Source organism: Dasypus novemcinctus, chromosome 14, assembly GCF_030445035.2.
Source record: "Dasypus novemcinctus isolate mDasNov1 chromosome 14, mDasNov1.1.hap2, whole genome shotgun sequence".
Classification (NCBI taxonomy): Eukaryota; Metazoa; Chordata; class Mammalia; order Cingulata; family Dasypodidae; genus Dasypus; species Dasypus novemcinctus.
The window spans coordinates 87,835,272-87,862,533 of record NC_080686.1 but is presented as its reverse complement, the minus strand read 5'-3'; the positions used below and the strand labels follow the sequence as shown (position 1 = coordinate 87,862,533).

At 37.0% G+C, this 27,262-nt stretch overlaps 1 protein-coding gene across 2 annotated transcripts in view; it reads left to right on the top strand.

Annotated features, from left to right (window-relative positions):
- The window catches only part of TMEM65 (transmembrane protein 65), a 74,724-nt gene extending 47,714 nt beyond the window's left edge, over nt 1-27,010 (top strand). For both annotated transcript variants that reach the window (XM_058275997.1, XM_004469460.4), the window contains one exon: nt 22,319-27,010. In XM_058275997.1, the coding sequence (XP_058131980.1) occupies nt 22,319-22,420 (102 nt within the window). In that variant the 3' untranslated portion in view covers nt 22,421-27,010. The remainder of the gene's footprint in view (nt 1-22,318) is intronic.
- The last annotated feature ends 252 nt before the right edge of the window (nt 27,011-27,262 follow it).

The following is a 27,262-nucleotide window of genomic DNA, read 5'->3' as shown; positions in this document are numbered from 1 at the left end:
GTATGTTAGAAGTTCATAACTATTATGGGTTGAAAAAAGAAAGGAGATCAGAGTAAGAGGTTGAGAATGCTAGCATGGAGGCAAGTTGCGGTGTTATATAGAATGTGGGATACTCACTGAAAAGGAATATTATAGTTAAAGCCATAGGAGGTGAAATTGCATAAGGAAGTGGGTCTCAATGTGTGGTCTCAGGACCATCAGTATTACCTGAGAACTTGTTAGAAATGCAAATTTTTAGGATTCACCTCAGACCTTGTATTAGTTATCTTTTGCTGTGTAACAAATTATCATAAATGTAGAAGCTTAAAACAACACATGTTAATTGTGCAGGAATAACCAGAAATAGCAGCTATGTACAGCAGGAGAAGCATAGAGAGATTGAGGGGTGAAGAATTTTCTTGTTAGTTTGTTTTTTTGTTTATTATTATTATTATTATTGAAATAATGAAAATGCTCTAATAATGATGGAGGTGATGAATGTACAACTATGATTATACCAAATAACATTGATTGTACATTTTGGTTGAATTGTATGCTTTATTATGTAGCAATAAAATGGACTTGTTTAAAAAAACACACATATTTATTAATCTCATGGTTTCTCTGGTTCAGGAGACCAGGTACAGCTTAGCTAGGTCCTCTACAAGGCTGCAGTCAAAAGGCATCCATGATGGCTTGGTTCTCATCTGGAGGCTCAGCTAATGTATCCACTTCCAAGCTCGCTTAGGTAGCTGGCAGAATTAATTTCCTTATTTCTCAGTAAGGTTTCTCAGTAAGAAGAAAAACTGATTACACTGTGTGCTTCTTAAAACTTTTTTTCTCCAAGCTTTCATAAGACCACAATCCTGTTTATTCTCCTTTTTAATCTGTCTTTTCTTAGTCCTTTCTCTGGATCTTCTTCCTTTGCTTCCTCATCAGTTTTGATTTTCTCTTGGGTTCTTTTCTTATTCTGCACATTCTCTCTGAAGCAATAGTCCTCAAAGTTTTAAAAATATATTTTTATTACAGAGGTGAATTTACAAAACAATCATGCACATGTGTAGAATTCCCATATAATACCCCTTCACCAGCCCACCACACCATGGTGGAACATTTGTTACAGGTTATGAAATAATATCATCGGACTATTACCACCTAACATGGTTCATAGCATACATTTGGCACACTTTTTCCATTCCCCGCCCCCCATCAACACAGTACATCTTTGGCATTGATGTAAGACTATTACAGTATTGCTGTTAATCATAGTCTGTAGGTCACACCAATTGTATTTTTCTCATGCTTCTCCACATTCCCACTACCCTGCCATAGTGACGTACATCCACTCTAGCTCACAGAAGGATAGTCTTGCATTTGTAGTGTCAAACACAGTTTTTATGCATCTCTGGGTTCACAGTGTTATTCAATACTAAGATTATTCTCTAGCTTTCTTTCAATTGATATTTACATCCCTAAACTACCATTTTCAGCCTCAATCCCATTTATAAACCAGCTGCTACTCACTACAGTGTATTACCGTCAACTCTATCCAGTTCCACACTTGTACAGTCAAGTTAATTAAAACTTATACATACATTAAGCATCAGTAGTCCTACTCAACCCTACTCTTATCTCCTAAGAAAGTATACTCTAGGTTTTCACTCCATGAGTTTATTCTTTGTATTAGTTTGTATTAATGAGACCTTGCAATATTTGTCCTTTTGTGTCTGCCTTCTCTTAGCCTAATGTCTTCAAGATTCATCCTTGTTATCATATGTGTCCCAATTTCATTTCTTCTTGCTACAGCAATAATATCCCATCACATGTGTACCACATTTTGTTTATTCATTCGTTTATGGGCACTTGGGTTGTTTCCATTTTTTGACAATTGTGAATACTGCTGCTGTGAACATTGGTGTGCAGATGTCTATTCTGGTCACAGTTTTCAGTTCTAGATATATTCCTAGAAGAGGAATTGCTGGATCATATGGCATTCCTATGTTTAGCTTCCTGAGGAACCACCAAACTGTCTTCCACAGATGTTGCACATTTTACAATCCCACCAACAGTGAAGGAATGTTCCCATTTCTCCACATCTCCAGCACTTACTGTTTTCTATTTTTTTTAATAATGGCCATTCTGTGAGGTGTGAGATGATACCTCACTGTCGTTTTGATTTGTTTTTCCCTAATAGCTAGTGATATGGAAAATTTTTTATGTGCTTTTTTGCCATTTGTATTTCCTCTTTGGAGAAATGTCTATTTAAGTATTTTGATCATTTTTAAAATTAGATTGCTTGCTCTTTATTGTTGAGTTGTGTGATCTCTTTATATAGAATGGAAATCAGACCCTTGTTGGATATGGGTTTTCTCCCATTGAGTGGACTGCCTTTTTACTGTCTTGATAAAGTCTTTTGACTCACGAAAGTGTTTAGGTTTGAGGAACATCCCGTTTATGTATGCCTTCTTTCATTGCTCATGCTTTCAGTGTAAGGTTTAAGAATGCACCACCTACCATCAGCTCTTGAAGATGTTTTCCTACATTTTCTTCTAGGAGCTTTATGGTCTTGCTTTTATATTTAGGTCTTTGATCCATTTTGAGTTAATTTTGGATAAGGAGTGAGATAGGGGTCTTGTTTTTTTCTTTCTTTCTTTCTTTTTTTTTTTTTTGGATATGGATATCCAGTTCTCCCAGCACCATTTGTTAAATAGACTGTTCTGCCCCAGCTGGGTGGGTTTGACAGGCTTGTTAAAATTCACTTAACCATAGATGTAAAGGTGTGTTTCTGAATTATCAGTTCAGTTCCATTGGTCTCTGTGTCTACCCCAGTATGTAATAGTTTGATGTAATTTATGAATTCCAAAAAAAGATATTCTTTTTTTAAACTGGCCTGTTCCTCTGGGCGTGATATTCTTTGATGGCATTAAATTAAAAGGTCTTACATTTACTTGATTATATCAGGATTAGAGCTTTGATTCAACATGTCAATAGGGTGTAACTCAGTTTAAGTTCCCACCCCTTCCTTGGGCTATATAAAGGGCCACTCACTCAAGAAGACACACAGAAGAAGATATGGAAGAGGAGAGAACTTGGTCATTTCAGTCCTGCCATGTGACAAAAAAGAGAAGGCTCAAACAGCTAAAGCCCTGGGAAGAGAGACAGCCCTATGCCAGCCTACAGCTGAGATTGGGAAGAAACTGGACCCGTGAAGTCTTAAGAGGAAGAAGGAAGGAGAGGCCAGGCAGAGGTTGCCTGCCATCTTGCTTTAACATGTGGCAAACAACTTTGGTGAGGAAGTAACCTTGAGTTGGACTCTTTAGAACCTTGTAACTGTAAGCTTCTACCCCTAATAAATACCCTTTAAAAAAACCAAAATGTTTCTGGTACTTTGCATTGGCACCCCCTTGGCTGACTAATACATAGTACCATGCTGTTTTTACCACTGTAGCTAGGTAATATGATTTAAAGTCTGGAAGTGAGAGTTTTTAAAAATTTTTTAATTAAAAAAAAAATTTTTTTTTTAATATACTAATTTGTTGTATTTACAAATAACTATGAAGTTGTTGGGGGAAGGAAGAAAGTATGTAAAACTAATCTGTGAAGCATTTCAGTTGGGTTGGAAATCCATAATATGATTTCTAGGACTTCATGGGAAAGTTGAACGCCTGAGGGGAAATTACACAAAGAACAGCTGAGAAAAAGTTGCATTCTGGCACAGAATCATGCAAATGGAGCACATTCTTCAGTTTTCTCTTGACGGATTGCCTCTGAAACCACTGAGCCAAGCTGCAGCAATGCTAATGAGGCAATCTTCACTTTTCCTTTTTAAGATGTTTCTGGCTATTTAGGGCCCCCTACCCTTCCAAATAAAGTTGATAATTGTGTTTTCCATTTGTTTAAAAAATGCTGGTGGAATTTTTTTCAGGATTGCATTGAATCTGTATATCAATTTGGGTAGAGTTGACATCTTAATGATATTTAGTCTTCCAATCCATGAGCATGGAATGTTCTTCCAATTATTTAGGTCCTTTTGATTTCTTTTAACAATGCATTGTAGTTTTCTGAGTACAAATGCTTTACGTCCTTGGTTAAGTTTATTCCTAAATATTTGATTCTTTTAGTTGCTATTGTAAATAGAATTTTTTTTTCCTGACTTCTTCCTCAGATTGTGCATTACTAGTGTATAGAAACATCGTTGATTTTTGCATATTGATCTTGTATGCTGTTACTCTACTGAAATCATTTATTACCTCTGGCAGCTTTGTTATAGATTTTTTGTGACTTTCTAGGTATAGGATGTATCATCTGGTAATAGTGAAAGCCTTACTTCTTTCTTTCTGATTTAGATCCCTTTTATTTTTTTCTTGCCTGATTGCTTTAGCTAGAACCTCTAGCACTATATTGAACAACAGTGGTGAAAATGGACATTCTTATCTTGTTCCTGATCTCACAGGAAAGCTTTCAGTCTTTCACTTTTAAGTACAGTGTTAGCTATGGGTTTTTCATATATGACCTTTATCATATTGAGCAAGTTCCCTTCATTTCCTATCTTTAGTAGTATTTTTATCAAGAAGGGATGCTGTATTTTGTTAAATGACTTTTCTGTGTCATTTGACAGCATCATGTGATTTTTCACATTTTATTTCTTAATGTGGTATATTATGCTGATTGGTTTTCTTATGTTAAACCACCCTTGCATGCCTGGTATAAAATCCACTTGATCATGATGAATAATTCTTTTAATGTGTTGCTGGATTTAATTAACAAGTATTTTGTTAAGGATTTTTGCGTCCATATTCATTAGGGAAATGGTCTGTAATATTCTTTTTTTGTAATATCTTTATCTGTCTTGGTATTAGGGTGATATTGGTTTCATAGAATAAGTTTGGTGTGTTCGTTCTTGTTCAGTTTTTTGGAAAAGGCTTAGTAAGATTGGTATTGGTATTAAAACTTCTTTGAATGCTTGGTGGAACTCACCTTTGAAACCATCTGGTCCTGGGCTTTTCATTTTAGGGATTTGTTTGATGACTGTTTCAGTCTCTTTACTTATTTTGGGCTTTTCATTTCTTTCATTTTGGGGAGTTGTTTGATGACTGTTTCAGTCTCTTTACTTATTTACTTGGTTCGTTGAGGTCTTCTATTTCTTCTAGGGCTAGGGTAGGTTGTTCCTATGTTCCTAGGAATTTTTCCATGTCATCTACATTGTCTAGTTTTTTGGTTTACAGTATGAGTTATAGTATCCTTTTATGATCTCTTTTATTTCTGTGGGGTCAGTAGTAATACCTCCTTTTCATTTTTTTTTTGTCTTTATTATTTTTATGTTACATTAAAAATATATGAGGTCCCCTTAGACCCTCCGCCCCCCTCACCCCACTCCTCCCATAACAACAATCTCCTCCATCATCATGGGACATTCATTGCATTTGGTGAATACATCTCTGAGCACTGCTGCACTACATGGTCAATGGTCCACATTATACTTTACACTCTCCCCCAGTCCACGCAGTGGGCCATGGGAGGACATAAAATGTCCAGTAACTGTCCTTGCTGTACCACCCAGGACAACTCCAAGTCCTGAAAATGCCCCCACATCACATCTCTTCTTCCCACTCCCTACCTTTAGCAGCTACCATGGCCGCTTTCTCCACATCAATGCTACATTTTCTTAGATTACTAATCACAGTAGCTCATGAATAGAATATCAGTAAGTCCACTCTAATTCATACTCTGTTCCTCCATCCTGTGGACCCTGGAATTGTTATGTCCACTCCACATCTGTATCAAGAGGGGGCTTAGATTCCACTTGGATGATGGATGCAATTCTCCTGCTTTCAGTTGTGGGAGGCACTCTTGGCTCCCTGGTGTGGTTGTTGACCTTCTTCACCTCCATGTTAGGTGAGTGGGGTAAGTCCAATAAACCAGAGTGTAGGAGTTGCAAGTCTGTTGAGGCTCAGGGCCTGGCTATCACATGGACAATCCAGAGATTCAGGTCCCCTGAGTATACACTAAACCCCACTGCCAACCATAGGTCCGGTAAAAGTGACAGTAGAGGCTTGTGAACAAAGATCACACCTGAGTCCAACTCCATCACACTCACGAACACAAACTCCAAAATAGGGCCAACTGACATGGCACTGAACTCCATCTGCTATGACCGTAGAACCTGGGAGTCTCTGTAGCCCTCAGAAGAACCAATACCTGGGGATGTATCTACTTTATCTGTCTCTGGGACTCTGCTGAGGTATGCATAAGGGCGACCCCTCTGATAATCTCCTGGCTCTTTTTTGGAGACTCATAGCCATATAAACTCATTTGTCATTTCCATTTCCCCCTTTTATTCAAGGTCAAAAAGCATTTTAACTCCTGATATTACATGTAGGCTGAGATATTCTGTTGGTCTAGTTGACCCTTTTATTCAAGGTCATTTTCTAGCTACATCATCAACTGGTACTTGGTCGTAATCCCTCAGCGCCAGGGAGGCTCAGCCCTAGGAGTCATGTCCCTTGCTGGGGGGAAGGCAGTGCATTTACATGCTGAGTTCGGCTTCGAGACTGGCCACATTTGAGCAACATGGAGGATCTCAGGAGGTAACTCTTAGGCACCCTGCAGCTCTAGGCCTAGTTCTTATTTCAGGCGCACAGGCTCACAGGCATAGTCATTAGTATCAAGGGCTCATTGTTGGACCATCCTTTTTTGGTCTTAGCCATTGCACTTGGGAGATTGTTGCTGTTCCATTAGGGAATGTGATAGACCTCCCCTGGCTAGGAACTCAGCACTCCCTCAGTTGTCGTTTTTAACTGTAACCACTATGAAAATATCCAAACATTTTTGTATACCCTGGAGAACTCCCTGCCAACCATGTGTCTAACATCCCACACCAGTATTCCTCGCCTGCCATTGCTGAACCTCTCTGTGATCCAAAACTTCTTCGAAAATGAAGCCTAATATATTGTTAGGTTCCATTAATAGTAAAATGGAATATAGCGATGAGTTTAAAGGTTAGATATAGAATATATACTACTTTAGAAAAATTAAGGTAAAAATAAATTAGGGTATCAAAAAATTTAAAAATGCAAAAGCTTTGTTTTTGATGTTTTGCCTTCCATCACTGCAATAACTGTTGCCCTGTATGCAAATTGGCAAGGCAACTTCTTCCATCTCTTCCTAAGTATCTACTTCCTTCCTTTTTCTTTTTATTCCCCCTAATTATTAAGCTTGTCTTCACGAAAGTTTTAGATCACAGTAATTCTATATACAATATACGGTACTCCCACATATCCAACATAAAACACTTTGTCCCTTCCCCAGCAATAATCTTTTTACATGTTCATACTATATTTACTGCAACTGATGTACAGATACTGAGACAATAGCTTTCAAACAAGGTTATATTTGGGTTTACATTGTGGTTTATATTTTAGACTATACAATTTTCTAAATTTTTAGTTATCTTATGTTTTACATGATGATTTACATTTTAGCCTGTAGGCCCCTATACATTTTTTGTGTAATTTAACATGTCCTATATCCATCCATGCATAATCTTGTGGAATACTTCCATTGCCCCACAGTTACATTGATTCCACCTATTCAATATCTCTTTCCCCTCCGCCTCAGGGCCCCCGGTGACAATCTATCTTCATTGCTTGAAGGGCCATGTTCAGAGATACTTGCAACAATGTTGAGGGCTTGATATGCTCGACTGCCCTAATGCATTGGGAGCCACCATTTCTTTCAAGAGATACAATTCCTTCTTTGAGAACATCAATCCTCCCCAGGATGTGCTATACCTTCACTCTCATTGTATGGGTCTCCATCCAATGATATAACCCACTATCACAAAATGAGCACTCACACACTCCCTAGAAGCCTGTCCTGTGTTAGATTCTCCCCTTTAAGCATCTTAAACAGGTAATCTTCCTTATTATATATATTTTTTAAAGTTTTCTCAATATTATACTCTCAACCACATACCTGACAATCATCTATGTTCATATGTACCCCCACCCTCCTCCCAATTTTTGGGCAGTGTTACCTATCCTCCCATCCCTAGCGCCCCTCAAGCCCACAAAGCCCCACCCAAAGGTATCCCTGTGCCCCCATTTCATCCCTTCACTGTACAAATACTTACCTCCAGCTTATCATAGATTTCACCCATGTAGGTGTCAGCTCGCAACCTTCCTCTACCCCCCAAATTCCTTTAAGCCTACCATCCAGTCTCTAGCTCTCTCAAGCAGCTTGGTTTACTTATTTCATTATCATTGAGGTCATGTAGTATTTGTCCTTCAGTGCCTGGATTGCTTCACTTAATATAAGGTTCTCAAGATTCATCCATGTTATCACATGTGTTTGTAGTATATTCATTCTTGAAGCTGAGTAGTATTCCATTGTATGTATATACCACATTTTATTTATCCATTCATCTGTTGATGGGCATTTGGGTTGTTTACAACTTTTGGCAATAATGAACAATGCTGCTATGAACATTGGTGTGCATATATTGGTTTGTGTCCTTGTTTTCAGTTCTACTGGGTATATACCCAACAGTGGAATTGCTGGGTCATATGGTAGATCTATAGCTAGTTTTTTGAGAAACCGCCAGCTGTCCTCCAGAATGGCTGGATCCTTCTTCATTCCCACCAACAGTGGATGAATGTTCCCATTCCTCCACATCCTCTCCAGCATTTGTAGTCTTCTGTGTTTTTCATAGCTGCCAATCTTATGGGAGTAAGATGGCATCTCATTGTAGTTTTGATTTGCATTTCCTTAATAGCTAGAGATTTGGAGCATTTTTTCATGTGCTTTTTGGCCATTTGTATTTCTTCTTTGGAGAAGTGTTTGTTTAAATCTTTTTCCCATTTTTTAAATGGGTTGTTTGTCTTTTTATTTTCAAGATATAGGAGTTCTTTATATATGCAGGATATAAGTCTCCTATCAGATAGATATATGGTTACCAAATATTTTCTGCCATTGTGTAGGCTCTCTTTTCACTTTCTTGACAAAACTCCTTTGAAGTGCAGAAGGCTTTAATTTTTGAGGAAGTCCCATTTATCTATTTGTTCTTTTGCTGCTTGTGCTTTTGGCGTGAAATTCATGAAGCCATTTCCTATTACAAGGTCCTGTAGATGGTTCCCTACATTGCTTTCCAAAGTCTTTATGGTCTTGCCTCTTACATTTAGGTCTTTGATCCATCTTGAGTTGATTTTTGTATCAGGTGTGAGTTGGTAATCCTCTTTCATTCTTTTACATATGGATATCCAGTTCTCCAGGCACCATTTGTTGAAGAGACCATTCCCTCCCAGTTGAGAGGGTTAGGCGGCTTTATCAAATATTATATAACTGTATATATGAGGATCTATATCAAAACTCTCAATTCAGTTCCATTGGTCTGTGATTCTCTACACCTTGTGCCAATACCATGCTGTTTTCACTACTGCAGCTTTGTAGTATGTTTTGAAGTCAGGTAGTATGATTCCTCCAATATCATTTTTCTTTTTCAGTATGTCTTTGGCTATTTGGGGCCTCTTTCCAAATAAATTTCATAGCTAGTTTTTCTAGTTCATTAAAGAATGCTGTGTTGATTTTTATTGGGATTGCATTGAATGTATAGATCAGTTTTGATAGGATAGACATTTTAATAATATTTAGTCTTCCTATCCATGAACAGGGAATATTCTTCCATTTATTTAGGTCTTCTTTGATTTCTTTGAACAGTGTTGTGTAATTCTCTGTGTATAAGTTTTTTACATCTTTAGTTAAATTTATTCCTAGGTATTTGATTTTTTAATTTGCTATTGTAAATGGTATTTGTTTCTTGATTTCCTCCTGAGCTTGCTCATTATTGGTGTACAGAAATGCTGCTGATTTTTGTGCATTGATCTTATAACCTGCAACTTTACTGAACTCATGAGTTCTAGAAGCTTTCTTGTAGACTTCTCAGGGTTTTGTATGTATAGGATCATGTCATCTGCAGATAATGAAATTTTGACTTCTTCCTTTCCAATTTGAATGCCTTTTATATCTGGCTCTTGCCTCAGTTCTTGGTCAAGTATATCTAAGACCTTTTTTATTTCATTTATTTGCATCTTTTTTTTTTCTTTGTCAGTCTAGCTAAGGGTTTATCAATTTTGTTAATCTCAAAAATTAACTTCTGGTTTTATTAATTCTCTCTATTGTTTTTTTTTTGTTCTTGATTGCATTTATTTCTGCTCTGATCTTTGTTATTTCATTGATTCTGCTTGCTTTGGAATTAATTTGCTGTTCTTTTTCCAGTTCTGCCATCTGTGTAGTTAGGTCATTGATTTTAGCTCTTTCTTTTTTTTTTTTTTTTTTTTTAAAATTATTTATTTATTTATTTTTTTAAATTACATTATGAAAAATATGAGGTCCCAAGCTCTTTCTTTTTTAATGTAAGCATTGAAGGCTATAAGTGTGAGTATGTTACTCTACATATATTTGTGAATTTTTCCACTTCTTGTTGATTTCCAACTTTATTCCATTATCATCAGAAAAAATGCTTTGTATAATTTCAATCTTGTTGAATTTATTGAGATCTGCTTTGTGACCCGGTGAGAAAGATCCATGAGCTCTTGAAAAGAATGTATATCCTGCTGTTTTGGGGTACAGTGTGCTGTATATGTCTATTAGGTTTAGTCCATTTATCATATTATTCAAGCTCTCTGTTTCTTTATTGATCCTCTGCCCAGATGGTCTGTTCAATGCTCAGAGTAATGTATTGAAGTCTCCAACTATTATTGTAGACATATCTTATTTCTCCTTCAGTTTTGCCAGTGTTTGCATCCTATATCTTGGGTCATCCTGGTTAGGTGTACAAACATTTATTTGTTTGTTACCACAGATTATTTATTTATTTGTTACAATGGATTATTTATTTACTTATTTTAAATATTTATTTCTCCCCATCCCCTTTGTCTGCTCTCTGTATCCATTCGCTGTGTGCTCTTCTGTGTCTGTTTGTCTTCTCTTTAGGGGGTACCAGGAAACTGATACTGGCACCTTCCAGAGTGGGAGATAGGTGCTCAATCTCTTGCGCCACCTCAGCTCCCTAGTCTGCTGCATCTCTTATTGTCTCTTCTCTGTGCCTCTTTTTGTTTTGTCATCTTGCTGCTCCAGCTTTCTGCTTGGGCCAGCAACTGTGCAGGCCAGCACTTCTCTTGGGTCAGCTTGCCTTCCCCAGGAGGCCCCAGGAATCGAACTTTGGACCTCCCATATGCTAGAGAAGAGCCCAACCACTTGAGCCAGAACCTCTTTCCTATATATGCATTTATGATTGTTATTTCTTCCTGGTCCATTGCCCCTTTTATTAATATATTAGTATGATGTCCCTCCCTGTCTCTAATATCTTTGCTTTTAAAGTCTCCTTCATCTGATGTCTTTCACCTGGTGTAAGTATAGCTACTCCAGCTTTTTTGTTGTTGTTACTGCATGCTTGGAATATCATTTTCCAGCCTTTCACTTTGTTGGTTTTTTTTTCACTTTCAATCTGTTAGTATCCTTGGGTCTAAGGTGGATCTTTTGTAGACAGCATATAGATGGCACATATTTCTTACCCAGTCTGCAGTCTGTGTCTTTTGATTGGGGAGTTTAATCCATTACCATTCAATGTTATTACTGTAAAGGCAATTCTTATTTCACCCATTTTGACCTTTGGGTTTTATATGTCATATTTTATTTTCAACACTCTTTGGATACTTTTGGTTACTTTTACTGATATATTCTTCATTTCTAGACTGTCTTCCAAGCCTCTTTCTCCTGTCCTTTGTTTTTAGGCTGTAGTACTCCCTTTAGTATTTCCTGTAAAGTCAGTGTCTTTGTTAAAACTCTCTCAGTTTCTGTTGGTCTGTAAACATTCTCATTTTGCCCTCATTTTTGAAAGACAGTCTTGCTGGATATAAGAATCTTGGCTGGCAGTTTTTCTCTTGCAGTATCTTAAATATGTCATAGTACTCTCTTCTTGCCTCCATGGTTTCGGATGAGAAATTGGCACTTAATCTTACTGAGTATCTCTTATATGTCATGCATCACTTTTTTCTTGCTGCTTTCATATCTCTCTTTGTCTTTGGCATTTAATATTCTGATTAATATGTGTCTTGGAGTTGGTCTTTTTGGATTTATTTGGATAGGAGTACATTGTGCTTCTTCAATATGGATATCTGTGTTGTTCAATAGAGTTGGGGAATTTTCTTCCATTATTTCTTCAAATATTCCTTCTGCCCCTTTTCCCTTCTCTTCTTTCTCTGGGACACCTATGACATGTGTGTTTGCATGTCTGATGCTGTCATTTATTTCCATGAGACCCTGTTCAATTTTTTCCATTCTTCTCTTTTGTATGTTTCAGAGGCCGTGTCTTCAAGCTCACCGATCCTTCCTCCTCCCTCTCAAATCTGGTGTTATATATCTCCAGTGTATTTTTTATTTCATTTATTGTGCCTTTTAGTACTATATCATCTGCAGTTTTTCTGTGTATGCTTTCAAATTCTTGTTTGTGCTCACCCCACACAAACAAAATTTATTTTTTTTAAATTTATTTCTCTTCCCTTCCCCCTACCCTTCCCTACCCCCTGCCCCAGCTGTCTGCTCTCTCTGTCCATTCGCTAGATGTTCTTCCTTGACCGCTTCTGTCCTTATCAGCGGCACCAGGAATCTGTGTTTCTTTTTGTTGCATTATCTTGTTGTGTCAGCTCTCCGTGTGTGCAGTGCCATTCTTGGGCAGCCTGCACTTTCTTTCGCTCTGAATGGCTCTCCTTATGGGGTGCACTCCTTGTGCATGGGGCTCCCCTATGCAGGGGACACCCCTGCATGGCACGGCACTCCTTGCGTGCATCAGCGCTGCACATGGGCCAGCTCCACACGGGTCAAGGAGGTTTGAACCGCGGACCTCCCATGTGGTAGGCAGATGCCCTATCTATTGGGCCAAGTCCGCTTTCCCCCCATGTCTTCTTAATAACCTTAATCTCTTTACCATCTCATTGAATTTATTAAGGAGATTTGTTTGAACACCCATGATTAGTTTTCTCAACTCCTTTATGTAATCTGGAGGCTTATCTTTTTCCTGTAACTGGGCCATATCTTCCTGTTTCTTGGTATGAATTGTAATTTTTTGTTGGTGTCTTTACATCTGGCTTACTAGGTGTATTTATTCTGGGTGCAGTTTCTTTCTTTAGTTTAGGTCTTTCTTGCCCTTTCTACCTTGCTGGTTGTGTAGTAGGAGCTGAGGATGTAGTTGGTGCTATAAGTATGGAGGCTGAAGCTGCCCGGGTGTGTTGCCCTGGAGACCAATTAAGCTTCTCCCACCTTTCTCCTTTGCCTAGGGTAGGGACAGAATCACAGCCATGTGTAATAATCCAAGTTGTGCAGGCCAAAACTGTATATAGTTGCTCAGAAAGACAAATGAAGCTTCATACCCCTTCTTGTCCTGCCCTGGTCAGGGAACTGCAGGTGTGGACAGCAATCTCTGCCATGTGGGTCCAAATGACTGCAATTGCCCAGGAAGACTGATGTAGCACTGCCCCTCCTTCCCTGCCAGAGGTGAGCATGGACCATCTGAAGTGCCCAACAGTCTAATCCATGTAAACCTAATATGACTACATTTGCCCTGGGAACCTGAGGTATTATTGTCCCTTCTGCCTTTTAGGGGGTGCAAATGGAATCATTGATGCCCAGCAGTTCAGTTCATGTAGGCAAAAAATGCCTGCTGTTGCCCAGAGATTCTGAGGAAACACCAGCCCCCTCCTATGCTATTAGGGGGTGGGGGTAGATCCACCGGTGCCCAACAGTTCAGTCCCTGTAGTCTGAAAGTACCTGCCATTGCCCAGAAAGGCTGTGGAAGCACCAGCCCCTCCTATCCTACTGGGAGGTGGGGATGGATCCACAGGAACCCACCAGTTTACCAGTTCAGACTGTGCAGGCTGAAAGTACCTGCCATTGCCCAGAAAGGCCAAGGAAACAGCTCCCATCCTATCCTACTTGGGGGCAGTGATGGAGCTACAGATATCTGACTATTCAGTCTGTGTGGGCCAAAAGCACCTGCGGTTACCCAGAGAGACTGGGGAAACACAGTCCTTCTCTTGTCCTATCGCATTTGGACATAGAGCCACAGGCACCTAACAGTTGAGTTCGTGCAGACCAAAAGTGCCTGCAGTTGTCCTGAGAGGCTGAGGAAACACCAGCTCCCTCCTGTCCTCTGTGGGGGACAGAGGTGGAGATGGAATCAAAGGCGTGCAACAAACCAGTTCCTGTGGGCTGAAAGTACCTGCAGTTGCCCAGAGAGGCTAAAAAAACACCAGCCCCCTTGTATTAGTCAGCCAAAAGGTTGCTGATGCAAAGTACCTGAAATCTGTTGTCTTTTATAAAGGATATTTGTTTGGGGTAAATGCTTACAGTTATAAGACCCTAAAGAGTTCAACTCAAGGTAACATAAGAGCTACTTTCTCACTAAGGACAGTTGCCATGTGTTGAAGCAAGATGTTTGCTGATCTCTGTGAGGGTTTGGGTTTCCCCTCTGGGCTTGTCTCTCAGGACTTCCTATTATCAGTCTCAGCTGTAGGTTAGCATAGGGCTCATTTCTCTTCCTGGGGCTTTAGCTGTTTGAGCCTTCTTTCTCTGTGTATTCTTCTGTGTGAGTGTCCCTTTATGTAGCCCACCAAGGGAGCGGGGACTCAACCCTGTGTTACACTCTACTGACATGGTTGAATCAAAGTTTTAATCTTAACATAATTTAATCAAAGTCATCTCAGCTGAATCTAATACAGTCAAAGGGGCTCACACCCAGAAGAGTAGATTAGTTTACAAACATAATCTCTTTTTTTTGGAATTCATAAATAATCTCAAACTGCTACACTTCACCCTCTGAATTCCAAAAAGACATTACAATATTTTTTTAAACTCTTAAATCAGTAACAATACTAAGTACAAAATCATAACACAATCAGTTTATAGAGATACAGTTTGTCTTGAGGCAAAGTCCCTCCTGGCTATAGACCTGTGAAACTTACAAAACAATTTATCTGTTTCCAGTATACAAAGGGACAGACATGGGGCAAACATTTTTATACCATAATGAGAATTTGGGAGGGAAACATGAGTCACTGGTCCCCAAGAGTTCTGAAAACCTGCAGGGCATACTTCATTACACAAAGTCTGAGAGTCATTCTTAAGATGATGGTTTCTTCTCCTTGGGGCCCCACCCTTTCTACAGGTTTGCCCAATGGCCATTTTCTTAGTTCCACCCTGATCAAGCATCTCATTGGCTACCAAAATCCAGACCTTACCCTCCAAGAATGTTGGCATGATGGCCACACTTTACCCAGTCTATGGAGTACAGTCTCAACCCCCTTAGTACAGTGAGGTGGCGTCAACATTCTCTCCACTCTCTGGCATACATGCCCAATCTCCTCAGAACAGTGAGCTGGTAATCTGGCCTTCCCAATCAATGGGAAACAGCCCCTTCCCCCCCCCCCCCCCCCCCCCCTTAGAGCACTATAGTGTCAACCCCACTCTCCCTAGCCCTTGGGGAATGTGCTCCACCCTCTCTGTAGCCTGTAATGGCAGGACTCTCCCTAAATAATAGACTGGAATATCTACCCTCTTCAAATGCTGGGGCAAACTCACCCTCTCTGCACATGGTGGAGTCCTTCTCTTGGCTCAAGGAGATGTCTTAATTCCAGACATCAACTTCCCTTGTTTTCCTCTCAAAACTGTTTTCCCTTCCATCTCTCCCCTCTGTGTCCCTTTTAGTCCAGGCTGATAGTGGTTTTGTTTGTACAACTCTCTCAAAGCTTGTTGGTTTAGCATGTAGGAAGCAGGGGTCCAAGCCATCAGGCATTAAACTTTCCACAAGTCTTCCCTGGATAATCCCATTTTCAATCCTGGCTTACAAGTTCCAAGTTTAGTTAATTTCTCAAATGGGGCACTATCCTATCATCTGGGGGCTTGTTTTCTGGAGGGTTGGAATTTCTGAAATCAGTTTCTGGTTTCTCTGTGCCCACCAATTCAGTTGTCAGTTTATCCCTCTCATCTAGCATCCTGCTATAAATTGTAAGGAGAAGCCAGGCTACATTTTTCAATTTTACATTGGAAAGCTCTTCAGCTAAATTTCCAACCTTGTCATTTTCAAATTTTGCCCTCCATAGAACATTAGGAGTCGGTCTTGCTAAGTTCTCTGCAACTTTAAAGCACAGATCACCTTTCCTCCAGTTTCCAATAATAGTTTCATCATTTCCTTCTTAGGCCTTATCAGAAATAACTTAGGCTCCATATTCCTGCCAAAAGTCTCTTCAAAGCAGTCTGGTCTTTTCTATCAAGCATCTCACAATTCCTCCAAAAAATACCCCTTCCATTTATAAAACGTTTCCAGCATTTTTGGCAATTGCATCAGAATGTACCCCATCCTGGTACCAAATTAGTCAGCCAAAAGCCAAAATGTACCCCATCCTGGTACTAAAATTAGTCCGCAAAGTACCAGAAATCTGTTGGCTTTTATAAAGGGTATTTATTTGGGGTAAAAGCTTACAGTTACAAGGCCCAAAAGAGTGTAACTCAAGGTTGGTTTCTCACTGAAGTCAGTTGCTATATGTTGAAGCAAGATGGTTCTGTGAGGGTTCAGCCTTCCTTTCTCTCAGCTATAGGCTGGCATAGGGCTTGTCTCTCTTCCTGGGGCTGCAGGATTAAAGTTCTCTTGTCTTCCGTGTCATGACAAAGTTCTCCCCTCTGGCATCTATGGGAGCTCTCTCTTCCCATATATCTTCTTCTGTGCTGAGTGATTACTAACTGCCCTGTAGGATGTGCTAACTCTGGGAGCACCTTACTCTGCTGACATCTTACCCCTTAGTCCTCAAATTTTAGTGTGTAGAAGAATACCCTTGAAGCCTTGTTAAAACACAAATTGCTGGACCCCACCTACAGAATTTCTAATCATATAAATCTGTGGCAGACAGACTTTATGATGGTCCACATGATCCCAGCCTCCTGGTACTCCTTAGAAGTTTCTGTTGGATTTGGTATTATATTGTGCATTGGTGATCATTGCCGATCAGTTTCCATGGTCTGATGAGACAAGAAATATCAAGTGACAATGGATTGAATAATTAATGGGAGGTGAGGAAGTAGAGCCAAATATTAACATTAATCTATATAAATGAAGTGAAACTTTGTTTTAGTAAAGATATTAAAATGACTGTTGTTGGAAGTAAACAGAATGTGTGCATAAAAATGTATCTATATAGGGTGTGGAAGTATACACATAGGTAAGATGAAGTTAAAATCAGAAATCATGGAGTTTTACTTCTGGCATGACAGCATGACAACTCGTTCCCCAGTGAATCTAGTGAAAATTCTTAAAACAACAACAAAAAAGTGCGCCCATTTAAAGTCTCTGAAAAAACATTTATTCAAGAACAGCTACTACTAACATTTGGTAAGAAAAGCAAGCATCCATGGTATTTGAACCAAGACATGGTTCCTTCCTCCCCATTCGCAGCTTAGAGAGGTGGAAACTCCACTGCAGATTGGTACAGTTGAGAACACACGGATCCCTTTCCCCCCAACTCCCAATCAGAGTGCTGTCTTTGCAATAGGGACAGGACATCATCATTTCTCATTTTGCTCCCTATTGCTGTGGCTCAGTTCTCGGTGAATGCAATCTAGAAGTGAAGGCTTTCTTTTTCTGCCCTGTCTCTATTCATGGGAAGGAGGTGTTATCTTGGGCATGGTACTATTGAGAATACTGGGGTATGGATTGCCCCAGCTTGTAGGATGGAGTAGCATTTCCCGTTGAAAGAGGCAAGCCAAGGAGATCTAGGGTTGCTGTCCCTCCCACTGCCAAACAGTTTCTAAAAGTGGGGTGTCAGTCAGAGAAAAGTGTGCCATTGTCCCCATATACAGCATCAGAGCCATGACTCAGAGATTTTGCCCAGGGATGAAGGAGGCTATAGAACAGAAGACACAAATTATTAGAACCATTAATGAAAGAGGGGGTATACTAATAATAATCTTAGAGAAATGAAAAGTATTTAAAAAGAACAATTGTATGCTAATAAATTAGACAATTTAGATGAAATGGACAAATTCCTGAAAAGACATATTTCCATACACTTGCAATGAACAATCTGAAAATGAAATTTAAAAAATAATTCCATTTGTTTAGTGATATAATTTAGTAATAAATTTCATAAAAGAAGTATAAAATTTATACTCTGAAAACTGCAAAACATTGTTGAAAGAAATTAAAGAACATCTAAATAAAAGGAAAAGCTTCTCATGTTTATGGATTGGAAGACTTATTATTGTTAAGATGACAGTATCCCCCAAATTGATCTACAGATTTGGCATAATCCTTATAAGAAATTGCAAGGGACCTGGAATATCTAAAGTAATATTGGAAAAGAATAAAGTGAGAGGAGTCACACTTACCAATTTAAAAACTTACTACAAAGCAACATTAATAACAACTACCTGGAACTGGCATGCTAATAGGTTAATAGATCAAAGGAATAGAATGGAGAGTCCAGAGACAAACCCATGTGTCTATGGTCAGCTGATTTTTAACAAGAGTACCAAGATGATTCAATGGGAAAAGAACTGTCTTTTCAATAAATGGTGCTGGAAAAACTGGCTAGCCACAGGCAAATGAATGAAATTGGTTCTTTACCTGATTCCATATACAGAAATAGACTAAAAATAGATCAAAGACCTAAATGTAAGCGCTAATAATATAACACTCTTAGAAGAAAACATAGGTAAATCTTCAACAGCTTGGATTTGGCAATGGATTCTTCGATATGAGACCCAAAGCATAGAGCAACAATAGAAAGCATAAATTGGACTTCTTCAAAATTATAAATGTTTGTGTCTCAAAGGAAACTACCAATAAATTAAAAATACAATCCATAGAATGGGCAAAAATTTGCAAATCATGTATTTGTTAATGGACTTGTATCTAGAATACATAAAGTACTCTTACAACTCAATGATAAACCCAATAACAAAATGGGCAATGGTTCTGAATAGACGTCCCTCCAAAGAGGATATACAAATGTCCAAAATGTATGAAGAGATGCTGCTGCTGATCATTATAAGAAAAATAAAAATCAAAACCAAATGAGGGAAGCGGACTTGGCCTAGTGGTTAGGGCGTCCGTCTACTATATGGGAGGTCCACGGTTCAAACCCTAGGCCTCCTTGACCCATGTGGAGCTGGCCCACGCGCAGTGCTGATGAGTGCAAGGAGTGCTGTGCCACTCAGGGGTGTCTCTGCATAGGGGAGCCCCACGTGCAAGGAATGCACCTCATAAGGAGAGCCGCCCACTTGGAAAGAAAGTGCAGCCTGCCCAGGAATGGCGCCGCCCACATGGAGAGTTGACGCAGCAAGATGATGCAACAAAAAGAAACACAGATTCCCGGGCTGCTGACAACAACAGAAGGGGACAAAGAACACGCAGCAAATAGACACAGAGAACAGACAACTGGGGGGCGGGGGAAGGGGAGAGAAAAAAAGAAACCAAATGAGTTACCATTTCTTATCAACTAGTATGCCTATACTTTTTTAAAAGTCACATAATAAATACAAGGATATGGATAAATTGGAACCCTTCTACACTGCTGCTGGGTATCTAAAACTCTCTGACAGTTATTAAAAATTGTTAAACTTAAGATTTACCATATGACTTATCAGTTCCACTCCTGGGTGTGTGTGTGTGTGTATATATATATATATACACAAGAGAAATATAAATATATATCCACACTTAAACATGTATCTGGATGGTTTCAGCAGTATTATTCATATTGGCCAAAAAGTGGAAACAACCTTTGTTCATCAACTGATGAATGGATAAACAAAATAGTGGTAAATCCATATGATAGAATATTATTCAGCCATAAAAAGGAATGCAGTACTGATACCTGCCACAACATGAATGAACCTTGAACACGTTGTGCAAAGTTAAAGAAGCCAGTCACAAAAGACCACATATTATATGATGCTATTTATAGAATAGGCAATTCTGTAGCAGTAGAAAGTACATCAGTGGTTGCTTAGGGCTGGGGGACTGAGGAGATAGGGGTTAATAAAAGAATAGAAGGTTTTTCTTTGAAGTGATGAAAATGTTTTAAAATTGATTGGGGGTGGGGAGCAGATGTGACTAAAACAGTTGCATGCCTGCCTACCACATGGGAGGTCCTGGGTTCGATTTCCGATGTCTCCTAAAGACAAGCAGATGCAGTGAGCTGATGGAAGAACAGATACAGCGAGCAGACATATTGAGCAGGGAGTGGATGTGGCTCAAGTTGGGCACCCACCATTCACATGGGAGGTCCCAGGTTCAGTTCCCAATGTCTCCTAAAGAAGACAAACGGACAATGAGAGGGCAGACGAGGGAGCCATCTCAGGGAGAAGAAAAAGAGAAAAAGAATTGGTGATGTTTCTGTTTACCTTAGAATATACTAAAAAACATTGAATTGTACATTTTAAATGGATGAATTGTGTGGCATATGAATTACTTCAAATTCATATTTATAGGTAATAAAAAATCACTATTGTCCAAGTCTAATGTGGCATTTAAAATGAGGACAGGGTCCTGAAATACAACATTTTGGGCTTTGTATACTTTGCGTTTATTTTTATCACTCATTTTAAGCAACATTTAATGTTCTTTCTTTTATATGTTAGAGTCTTGACTGTTTTATTAAATTTAGGGAGGGTAATGGTAGTAGGTAGTGATTTTTCTTGAAGGAAAACATTTGAACTTTTTGATCTGAAATCCCTAATATGAACTACATTAGGGCTAAACTGAGAACTTTCAGTATTTCTGTAATATTGTTCTGTAAGAAAATATTCTCTTTAAAAATATGAGTATTATAGGGATCAGTGTTGTGTTTAGTTTCCAAAATGAGGACCTATTACTGTTTGCTTATTATGATTTTTGCTTTATAAGAATGGGAATATTTTTAAAAATTAGAATATTAGTTTTTTACTTTTCCTCTTATTTTAAATGTGAACATATCTTGAAACTTATAAGTAAATTGAAGTAAGACTAGCAAGTTCATATTAGCCAGAGTTATTGAGGAATAAGGGCATTCTAACATTCTAGCTATTTGGCGTAAAGTTTTAGCACTAGAGTTAGGATCAGGAGAAGTTTCTCTTTTCTCACATTATTGTTAATTCTGTTTTATTTCTATTTCTATTTTTATAAACAAGTCCATTTTCCCCTTCTATGACAAAAGAACCTTAATTACTAAGCTAGTATTTATTCGCTCAAACAACTGTAAATCTTGATGCTACCACAGCATCTATAATGTTTGAGAGAACTTATTTTGTTTATATGCCTTTCCCTGTACACCTGACTAGGACTTACTAGAGGAGAGGGACAGACTGCTACTGATTAATCCCTCTCTACCTGGTACCTAGCATAGAGTTTAAGTTCTAAAAATGAAATTTAATTTAAATGTATTTAACACAGCCCAGATAATCATCATAGGAATGCAAAGTAAAACAATCATTCATAAAAATAAAATTTAGCAAAGTTTAATAATATAGGTAAGGTTGCAGGAAAATATGTGTATATGTATGTAACTGTATTGTACATGTAATTGGTATATATGTATGTGTAATTTGTCAGGTTGGACAGCATGGTAATACCCTGTAAAGATGCACAAATATTCATGTAGTTGATTTTTAAAATAAATAATTGGAAGAGAACTATACACTGAAATGTTCATTATTATATCGCTTATAAAGGTAAAAAATTAGCAATGGTTTTTAACAGTAGGGAGAGGTATGGTAGATTATAGACCCATCAACTCATTGGAATTTAGAAGACTTTACATTAAGCTTATGTAGCAGTTTGGGAAAGAGTTTGTTATAACATATGGTATGTGTGGCAATGGGCAGGGGAAGGAGAAAACAAAAAGAATATTTACAGAATGATTATACTGACATAATTAGGTATGCATGGTGCTAAACATGGAAAAGGAATATATACAATGGTAGCAAATACATTGAGATTAGTGGATGGGATTTTTCACCATTGTCTTCTGTTGTTAAAATGTATGAACATTTTTAAAAGTATTTTTTTATTTGAATGTTATTCTCTTTGATGTACTTTTATGGCAATTTGAAGAAAACATTTTAAACTCAATTTGTTCTAGAACATTTTTGTGGTTAAATTTTATATTTAGTGATAATTATGATCAGAAGAAATGCACACACAGTTGAATTTTACAGAACATAGTAACTGTCTATTTTCATAGATACTTAAGCAGGGCAGGGATACCTCTTTGAGAGATAAAGTAACGTTAAAAAAATTTCTCTTTTGTTTCCTTAGGGCAAAGCTGTTGGGGTGGCTATTGGCTGCATTCTAGGAATGTTTCCTTTGCTTTTCTTTGGAGGAGGTGAAGAAGATGAAAAACTGGAAGAGAAAAATTAACTCACTAAGAATACCTATAAAAAGATGTAAACTAATGTACCTCAATTATTAAATATGCTGTCACAACATTTAGGAATTAAGACAGTAACGGTGTATAGATACGGGATCAAATAACAGCATGTATTATGGAAAACACTAACTTATTGTGGCTTGGTCTTCTTAGGACATCTTTTTAAAAAATTGTTCAGTAACATTTTATGTAAATTGTTGAAATGCTTTTACATCAATGGCAGTCAACATTTTTTTCCTTCTTAATACATCAAAAATATTTAAGTATTAGTCATTAATGTACTGTACTGACTTAGGGTTTGCTTGTTTGTTATTTAATATATGTACATGCTTGAAAGCATTGTTTTGTTGTTCCTTGAGAGTTCCAATTCAACTTTAGGATATTTCCAAATTACTTAAGATGTTTAATATCAGTTATAAGATTTTTTACTCTTTTAGGCAGCATCAATTTTGTACTGTTTCACAGTAAACATTTCCAATCATGTAATTTCAGTCATTTTCTTAACTCTCCCATCTATTTAAAATGGACACAATTTTTTAAGTGCTTTAAATCTATTACTCATTTTAATTTTCTGAATTTACTGTCTTAGGAGTCAGATAAAAATAAGAATGAGCTTGTACGGTCTCCCTAGTACATAAAACCATATATGTTAACAAATGTTCTTATTTCTAGTTGATTTTTTACCTTTAATGTCCCAAATTTGAATAATTAATTGTGAGAAGAAAATTGTTATTTTAGGTTCTTTTTAATGGGGTCTGCAGAATTAGGATGAACTAACAGATTTACAATGATACTTGAAAATTAAGAGGCTAAAATTATTTTTGGAGAAGTAGAAAATGAGAGATGTCAGGAAGGTTTATGGTTCTAAGTGGTGAAGTTGAGAGATGTTTGTAAGGTTAATGAGATATAAATTATGTTTGGAAGGTCTCCGCCTGCCCTGCCCTGCCATAAGAAAAGTGTTTTCTTCTCATCTGAAATGAAAGATCAGTCTGAATACTCCATATTTATAATCTTGATATCATTATATCTTGTTTAGTGAATTTTATTTCTGAATAACTTCTTTTGAGGTGAAAATGAAATATTTTACATTTGCTTTTTTGTTGCTATATACTTTAGTAGTTAAAAGTTACATGAGGAGGAATCCTTTCTTCATTTTTGGTCCTTTTTTCTTTTTTGGTGTTTAAATCATATTCTATGTTGAAGGTACTTTTTCTAGCCTTGTGTATCTGACTTAAATATAACCATGTGTGAATCATTAATTTTAATTTCTGAATCCTTAAGTTTTTTTTTTAGCTTGTAGCCTGTTACACTTGCTAAAAAAATTTCTCTTTTAAGACGACATGGAGGAGATAAACTAAAATTTAAATTATTTTGGCCACTGAAATTATGTATGCTGCTAAATAGGTGTGAAAGAAGAGAAATTTATAGGATGGCTGTACTTACACCAATCTTATTTTAAAATTTCATTTGCACATATTTACTTAAAGCTCTTATTTTCAGAGGAGAAACTTTTTCCACAAAGCAGTGTGTCATAAATCCTCTCCTGTACACTTGAAGATGATTGTTATTTTGTAATCATAGAATTAAGGGGGAAATTATGAAACTAAATTATAAACTTTAAAAATAAATACATAGAATCTTTATTATGCAAAATAACTTGACAGTCTCATTTGATCAAATTAGAATTATGAATTTGAGAACCTACACATAATTATGATATGCATCTTCCACATAATCATACTCTCATACCCACCCCCCAAATCTTTGATCACTGATGGCAATAGGATTAGTGTGCTTATTAAAAAATTATTTTTGTGAATGTTTAAGTGCTTTTGTCCCTAACTTGTGTGTTTCCAGTTTTTCTCTTTTCAAAAAAAGTATTTTATTGTGGTGCTTAAACTTTTTTCTTTTAATTAAATCCTATATCCAGAAGCCTTGCCTGTGAGTTTAGAAAGGCCTTTTGATTATTGGTTTCTAATTTTTGCTCTTGAAAATAATCCAGTCCTATAGATTAGTCAGTTGAACGTCTTCAGAATTATTTATGGTGTCAAAACATGAATATATAACCTTCATATTGAAAGATTTTAATTTATTAACAATAAAAATTTAGATCATCAGGTAATTAAATTTTTTAAAAAGAGCCCCTTTGTCCTTAACCGAAGGTATATGTAAGATCTTATTCTATGCTAGTTTTAGCTCTGCACAAAGTGATTTCTGAAGAATTGTTTAAGATAATGACTTCTTATAATCATTATTTTATGTTTTGTCATAGAGAACCTTATTTCTGATTGAAACTGGAATTCTTTGTTTTAGTTATTTCTCTGTTGAAAGCACTAGAACTATGGTTAAATGCAACATGAGCTACTTCAGTACTGTATGTTTGAAATTCATGTTATCTGTGTATTACGGTTTTTTGACATGTTGATGCATGTAAATTGAGTGCATTTTGTTGCCATTGTATGTTAAATGGTGACCAATGTTTTTACAGAGATGAATTGAACAAAAAATATCTTTTAAGAAATTTGAAATGTGGTTTTGATTTTGAAATTTTATTTTATTCCTAATTTCAGAGGGTTCTGGTTATTCTGTCACTAAAGGATATAGGATTAATAAACGCAGATTTGTTACAAGGATCTTAGCAATTTTGCTGAAACAGTAATATAGAACTGTTTATCACCTTTCTAAAATTCCCACTTGAAATACAGCATTACAGAGTGTGAGAGAAGAGTGATACCATATTGAAATAATTTGATCCTTAATATAGGACATTAAAAAAGCTTAAGAGATATTGGCAATAACACACTCTGATGGATGTTTATAGGAGAGAAATCCAAGTCATTTATATACGAATTATTCTTTACTTTGCTCCTTTTCTTTAAAAGGTAAATTTTGAAGGTAATGGAAGTTTATTTTTAGACCACAAAAGTTTGTTTAAACTATTTTGAAGTAAGTCTTACTAATTTTAAGAAAATTTTTTCTTGCCATCTTAAAACAGTATATTAAATGTAATGTAACCTTTTTCTTGATGGATAGGCATCATCTTCATGGACATTATTGTGCTATAATGCAATACCTTGGGAATCTAGTTTTCATGGTTTTCCATTTTCCTCTCATATTTGCTGCTTTCACTTCTGGCAACTACTCTTATCTTCCTAATTCATTGTTTTTCAGCCCTATGGACTTAAGAACTAGATAGCCCATCTTAACACAAATTGGGAAGTAGCAGAAGGTAGGCTCTGGTGTTATCTTTTGAGTTAATACATAATAACAACAACAAGAACAATAACAATGAAAACAACAGCTCCCTTTTATTAGGCACTTATTATATTTGTTGCTATGTACTGTACTAAGTGGCTTACATATTTTGGATAATTTTATCATCTTAATGACAATGTTAGGTCAGTGCTATTATGACCCCATTTTGGGTAAATCAAGGCACAGATTGGCCCAAGACCTCATTGCTAAGTAAGTATCAGAGCTGGGACTGGAATCCACCTTTGTGTATATAAAGCCTATGTTCTTAACTACTATGCAATAGGGGCATTAGTGTTGTGGACTTTGTAAAAGCTGTTCCCTGCTTAGGTTCCTTTTTACCTCCAGATTTGCAGAGTCATTTTCTCATCTGTAAACTAAGGAAATTGTATTTATAATCTCAAGATTCATTTAATAAATCCTTTGTTTTAACTGCATGCTATGAGCTAGGGACTCATTTCAAGATGCAGTGAGGATGTAGCAGCGAACAACCAGAACATCCCTATCCTTGTGAAACTTAGGGTGTCGTTAGGGAAAGAGTACACAGAAAAGCAAATATATCCCTAACCATTTTTTATGAGAGATAGTGCTAAGTGCTATAGAGATAAATTAAACAAGATAAGGGGGATAAGAAGTACTGGTAGTCATGTGTTGGTATTTTTATGTAGGGTGATCAGGGAAGTCCTGAAAGAAGTGAGAGCAGAAATAATACAGAATATCTGGGAAAAGAGGATATCATGGTAGGTGATAGAAGGTTAATGTTACGAGAACCTCAAACATAGGAAATATATTTTACTTTGGATTGGATTGTAAAGTGTTCTCATTTTGAATTACTAATGTTTTCTGGATTAAGCATAAAGATTAGCACTTTTGTATTAAGATTATTACTTAATCTCTGCAAATTACTTAATTTCCTGACAGCAGTAGAAGGTAATGGCCCAGAAGCATGGGAAGGCTACCTTGGAGTTCAAGAGTCTGTAGATAATCCATCAGCAAAAAATTTAGAGTTTGTTTTATGCTCATAGTGAAACTTTACTAACAGATCACTTGTTTTTACCAAAGCAATAAATGGTGTTGGTTTATAAGTTGTAGCTAATGTTGAAAATAGTTTTTCTTTTCTAGTTTTTTGATATTGAGTAGTCATTAAAATAAGAACATGTAACATTTTCATTTTGAAGTTTCAGGACTTTCAGAGTCTACTAATCTTATGCTGATAATTGTATGCAACCCATACTGTTTTTGTATTGGTTTCCATATGAAATTTTAGGCAATTAAACAAATATGTGAATATCACTGACATGTTTTAATATATTTATGAATGAAAGAAATTTGAGTAATTTTTTTTTACTGGCGTGAAGATTGAAGACCTAGAGTAGGCATCAGAGAAAATACACAATTTTTTTCTACAACTAAAAGTCAGACTCTTCGTTTAAATGAATAAATTGTGAGAATGATGACAAAAGAGTTAAACCTAAAGGAACTACTTTTGGGGGAAGATGGGAAAAAAACCACAAAACTCTAGTGTAAAGTGATTTTTTGTGTGTGTGTGAGAATCAAGAAATTTAGTAAAAGACAGCATT